Below are 6000 nucleotides of genomic sequence, written 5' to 3'. Positions count from 1 at the left end.
TTCATGCGCACAGTCTTATCGGTTCAAATTCTGTCTTCTTCAAATTTGAAGAAGACCGAGACAAAAACACAAGCAAATTGGTGTCTTTTCGTCTGAGTTTGTCTGAGAAAAAGGCAAGCATGGCGGACACTGATGAGAATATAGTCTCTGAAATCCTGCTCCAACTTCGAGTTTTATTCCCTGAATCAGAGTCTCGCCGGTATTGTGTCGGAGTCAAATGGGGCAATCAGAAAAGGAGATCAAGCCGACTTCCGAAGCCTGTGGAAACCAAGGCGTCGGGATCCCAGAAGAACCCGAAAAGGAAGAGGGAGTCAGGGGATGAAAAGGATGATTCCGACAAGACAAAAGCTATCAACTTGTGTTTGGAACAGAGGAAACATTATAATCATGTAGCTCGATTCGGAATTCAGATGATGTTGGTTTTCTTGAATTCTGAATCTCCATTACTAACCGTTTCAATTTTAGTCATGCAGGCTCCTCCAATTTTCGACACTCGGATTTGTTCTACCCAATTACTATTTTGGCCCCTTTTCTCAAACGTTCAGCTCAGCAATTTAGCTATCAACTTTCGTTATTTCATTTAAATATTCATTTTCCATTATTTCATCAACAATCATTTGAGAAGAGACTCAGATTCTTTTTTTTTTATTATTATTATTATTAGTTTTTTATGCATTGTTGAGCTACAATTTGTTGAACATTGTAACGGCTAGTATTTTATTAGCCAAAGCCACAACCAAATTTGTCTTCATGTTTGACAGCATGAACAACCTTGAATTCTCATGTTTTGAATCATCTTTTTCATCGAGACTTTAAAAGTTACAATCAAACATGTTTTAATACTCAATGAGCCCAATTGGCAAAAAGGTAAGATTATAATTTCTATATACATTGGCTGCCATTGCTGAGATAATTTGAGCAATCAAAATTACTTTAACATAGGCTTTTTACCTTCTTGGTGCCATTGAAAACAAATACATAAGCTCAATTGTCTTAATTGATCAGGTTAGTTTCGAGACCTTTTAGAAATGAAAACAACATGAAACGGAAACTTTTATTTTCTTCTTTTTTATTTCTTTTCTCTTTTGTTTTCTCAGTGATAGGAAATCTGTAACTGCTAACAATGGAGCTAATCTAACTACTGCACAGGTATTACTACTTTAGTCCCTTTCACCATAATTGGTAATTTTTGTTCTAGTTTGTGGCAAAGCCTTGATAATTTGGATGGTTGGTGCCATAGCTTTATGGGTATTTAGTTTTAAATTTATCTTCATTGCTCCTATGAAGGGTGGTTTGAATAACATGGAGAAGAGCAAAGGCAAAGTTGTTAGTACTGGTAAGGCTCAAGTAGAATAATTAACTTTGTCAATCGCCTCTTGGAGCTATGTTTAACAGTTTTAGATTGGCCTTTTTCAGCAAGTAAAAGAAAAGCATTGGCTGATGTCAGCAATGTCCAGGGCAACTCTCCAAGCAATGCAGTGCATGATGGTGCCAAGCTAATGTGAGTATCTCTTCATTTTGACAACATTGATAAATATGTTGTCCCTAATAACCTAGAGTTTATTTATTTATTTTTTTTATGGGGCCTATAGTGAGAAGTTATTAGCGACAAGATTATCTTAGTCGTCGCTAATAATAACATATCAACGATAACACCTGTAGATTGATATTTAGATTATCACCTACGACAACCAAGTCATTGCTAATATGTAATATCCTAAATGGTTTTTTTTTGTTAAAAAAAAAAAAAAAAAAAAAAAAAAAAAAAAAAAAAATCACATACTTATTAGCGATGACTCACCGAAGTTGTCGCTCATATCCTAAATAAATATATAAAAAATAAAATAAAATCACATGAGATGGCTCCGTTGGCCTCGCTAATACATAGACCTAATTAAAATTTAAAAAAATATTAAAACCCACATTTTTATATAGAAAAGGTAATTCTTTTTCATATTTTTAATAAATTTTTTCTATTTTCTATTTTTATTTATTGTATATACACCATTTAATCTAAATTAATAGGTAATTGAAACTGATTTTTTGCTCTAGTCCAATCAATCGTAATACTATCGAAAGATTTGTCAAACTTTTTGGATTTTGTATCATCTTGTTGCACTTAATCCGATAGATTATGATGTGATTGAAAGATCTATTGAACTCTTTAGATTTTGTATCATCTTGATGTGTTAGTTGATTGTCGACGATGCATCCCATTCTGTTTCCAATTGCGTCTAATCTTTTATATATTATTGGGGTCTTTACTTGTTTGGTTTTTAAAATTTTTCTAATTAAGAAGGACATTCTTTGCTATGACAAAAGGTTTTTGTGTTTTTGTAGTAGTCAACAGGAACCTGATATTAGGAAACTCAAAAACTGCATAGAGGAAGGCATTATGACAGAAATACCAGGAGGGTCACACTCTGGCCACGTTAGAGGCATGGGGAGTTTATTGTCATCTCAGTTGCTTGACACCACTCAAGTCAATAACCATGAAGAGTGCAAGAGAAAACAGTTGGAGACGGATGAGAAAATCAAGAAGATGCAGGAACAGATGGATATGATAATAGCACTTCTAATGTTAGAGAATCTTTCAATATAATCTATTTTTTCACACATACACACATATTCACTAATTGTTACATTAATGGACATGATTATGATATGAAATTCTCTTTTTCTTAGGCCAGGACAGAGCGTGGAAGGTGATCCAAGCCCTTTAAAAGTTATTTAGATGCTACTGAAATTTGTAGATCCAAGCCAGGGCAACATCTCTTGACAAATGTTATATTCTGAATTTTGTTCATGTTGTTGCTAGACTAATATGTAATTCAAGCCAATTTGAGCATTGGGTTGTATTTTGGCTGTTTCGAATAAATTTTGTGTTATTTATTAAAACTCCCTTCACACGTTTATCAAGGTTAAACAACTCTGACTAAACAATGCAAGGGAGTAAAAATATTTGACAAGTAATTATGCTCATAAAATATGTGTGCTCAATCAATTGACATATCACATGTTTTCTATAGAATGTAGTCGTAAGTATTTATTTACCCCATATGCTAGCTTAATTGCTCAAACATTTCGGACCTGCTGTAACGAACTATCACAAACTAATAATTTTAAAAACCACGTCAATTTTAAATAACACAAAAAACACGTGTAACATTATTCAACAAGATATGGTAAAGAGTGGTCACAACCAAAGCCACAAAACAAGTGAGAAAAAGAGGTGGGGGGAGAGGGTTTCTATTTGGGAGTAGCCGTCCCACGACTTTTGGGGTGGCCGAATAAAAATTAGGAGAAACTTCACTTTGGCTCCCTGAACTTCTAGCCGATTTTACAAACCCCTCCTGAACTTTCAAATCTCTCACTTTGGACCCATCTGTTACTTTTCAACGTTAAACTCAAATAATTTGACTTTTTATGCCCATTATACCCTCACCCGGAAACTACACCGTTTTGAGCCTCAAAACTAAAACACCCACCCAATCCAAAACGACGTCATTTTGGGCATAATTTTTTTAAAAAAAAAAAAAAAAAATCGGGGTGGCTCCCCCATGGACGGTCTGGGGGTAGTTCCATGGCCAACAGGGTGGTCCGGCCACCTCCAAAAGGCCAAAAAAAAAAACTCATTCACGGTTTTGGACTTTTGGGGGTGGTTTCGGCCACCCCTTACGGCGGCCGGTATAAGGGTGGCCAAAACCACCCCCAAAAGCCCAAAAAAAAAAAAAAAAAACCCATTCACGGCCACCCCATGGGTTTGGGGTGGCTCGCAGCCACCCCAAACCACCCACCATAAGGGTGGCCGCGAGCCACGGGCCACCCCCAACCTGGGGGTGGGCAAACCACCCCTAGGGTGGCTTGTGGCCGCATCCCTGGCCATCTATTCAATTTTTTAAAAAAAAAAAAAAAAAAAAAAAAAAAAAAAACTAGATTTAAATTTTAAAATTAAATTAATAAAAAATTAATATTTTAATGAGGTAAAACGGTGCATTTTGATTGGAACTAACAGCTATTAAAAAAATTTGACTGTAGGAATTTTATTGTCATTTTGATTGACATATGGAGTAAATTTTCGAAAAAAAAAATAAAAAATAAAAAATAAACTTAAGGATTTTTAAATTTTGGCGGGTTGACTCAGAGATTTATTATATAATCACCAAAAATTAAAAATTATTATTATTATTTTTTGATTTATAGGGGCATTTTTGTCTTATTAAGAAATATATAGGGGCATTTTTATCTTTTTGCAAGCGTTAGGGGGACATTGACAATGTTTTGGTAGTTTGGGGAGGAATTGTAACAATTGAAAGTTTGGAGGGGTTTTGGGGGGGGGGGGGGGGGGGGGAGACATTGTCAATTGGGACCATTAGGTGGTAGTTTGAGATAGGTATATGGTCTTTACCCATGTTATTTTTATTAGGAGTGGCAATTAGTATTTAAGTATTAAGTTTGGGTCATGTCAAGGCATCACCATTTAATTAAATTGGTTTACGGATCAAGTAAAAAATAATTAGCCATTATATAGCATGTTTGGTTGTTGATATATGGCTATAAGACTATATTAATCAACCATAACCCAATCTATTAATTAAATGGGTTAGACTCATCAATCTTAATCTTTTTATTTCGTGTTAGGTTTACGAATCGTGTTAAATTGTCAACTCTAATTTTTATAAATTAAGTTGAAAAAAGTTTCTCTAATCCAATTTATAAAAAATCATTGTCCCCTTAAAAGTGTGGGATCAAATCTAACCCCATAGTTCTACGAAAAATGACTCAAAAGATAGTCACATCGAGAATGAGCGAGCAAGAACGAGCATACACCTTGTATCGGGCCTTCTTTACCGTTTCATTCACTCTACGTTTTGCTTCAGTGGACCTTCAAAAAAATTCATTACATATGTAGCAAAATGGACTGGGCTTTAAGACCCAAAATTCTACGGCTCTACTAAGATTTGTCAAACGAGGGGCTTTTAGAATTTGGGTCCTCCACAGAAGTAGGGGCTAAGCTGATCATTGCGCACAAGCTTAGATGATGTCATTTTGTTGACGTCGTTAATACGACGAAACCATGAACAAGGGTAAGTCTAAAGACTTAGTAAGTAAAAATGCACATAGTACTTATGCCATTAAATGATGAACTCTGTTTGATAAATTATGCAGCATTTTGACGTGACAACTATTTATGAATGCAGTATAGATATAATACGTGCTATAATCATGTGAATCAATGATAGTTCAACTGTATAGTCTATCCGAGATATTACCCATTCTAAGCAAGGTTGGTGTTGTCCTGAAGGACTTGTAATACAATGTCGGTGCCTCAACCATTGTACGCTATCGTCCATAACGCTAGTAGCCTAACTGAGTCCGATCTCGAGTGGCCCACGCTACTTGATGTATGTCTTGTAGTGACCAGCCAATTAAGGTTGCACCGGTCACAAATAACAATTGGATCTAAGGCCCTTATATCACATCCACGCACACGTTTGACCATAGAGTTAACATGTATAGTAAGCCCATGACCGTTATCTCGCATGTACCAATGTACCATGTCATACGATGCAATTAGTCTTATCCGTATTTTACATGCATGCTCTTACAATCTTATCATGTTCGTTATCTTGTTAAGTAGTATATTTTCACAAAAATATAGAGTTCATAACATAGCAAAATATACTTGATGAGAGTTGTAAAAATGCATGTTTGGTACACAAAATAATTGTGCAATGCAGGAAAAATAACTGCTAGTGTCATGTGAGTTTGTACTCACCCGGGTCGTATAGATCCTTCAACAATCCCATGGTTCCAAATTCCCCAAATCTGTAAAAAGCCTAGTATTAGTTCTAAGTCTGAGCTAAAGCGAACCTAAATCCTAGAACTTTGAAAACAAAGGCTACTTGTCTGATCGTTTAGGTAAAATGATGTTCATCCCTAGAGACAATTCTGGGCGAACGTTCAGGCTCGAGGCCAAACGTTTGGCCAGAGAGTTTC

General features: G+C 35.5%; 1 protein-coding gene across 3 annotated transcripts; it reads left to right on the top strand.

The window, feature by feature from the left end:
• Positions 1–2964, top strand: LOC148587075 (uncharacterized). 3 transcript variants are annotated; one of them, XM_088514221.1, is made up of 6 exons: positions 1–415; positions 1098–1149; positions 1288–1336; positions 1417–1501; positions 2341–2580; positions 2686–2964. In XM_088514221.1, exons 1-6 carry the CDS (start codon positions 120–122, stop codon positions 2732–2734), a joined length of 771 nt encoding a protein of 256 aa, XP_088370347.1. In that variant the 5' UTR covers positions 1–119; the 3' UTR covers positions 2735–2964. The 3 variants fall into 3 exon arrangements, with proteins under 3 accessions (XP_088370347.1, XP_088370348.1, XP_088370346.1); XM_088514222.1 differs by having other exon boundaries at positions 2323–2580; positions 2691–2964; XM_088514220.1 differs by having other exon boundaries at positions 2323–2580.
• The last annotated feature ends 3036 nt before the right edge of the window (positions 2965–6000 follow it).

This window comes from Corylus avellana, chromosome 3, assembly GCF_965113065.1.
Source record: "Corylus avellana chromosome 3, dhCorAvel1.hap1.2, whole genome shotgun sequence".
In the NCBI taxonomy this organism is placed as follows: domain Eukaryota; kingdom Viridiplantae; phylum Streptophyta; class Magnoliopsida; order Fagales; family Betulaceae; genus Corylus; species Corylus avellana.
Note: the sequence above shows the minus strand (reverse complement) of the source record. Positions and strands in the feature narration are given on the sequence as shown.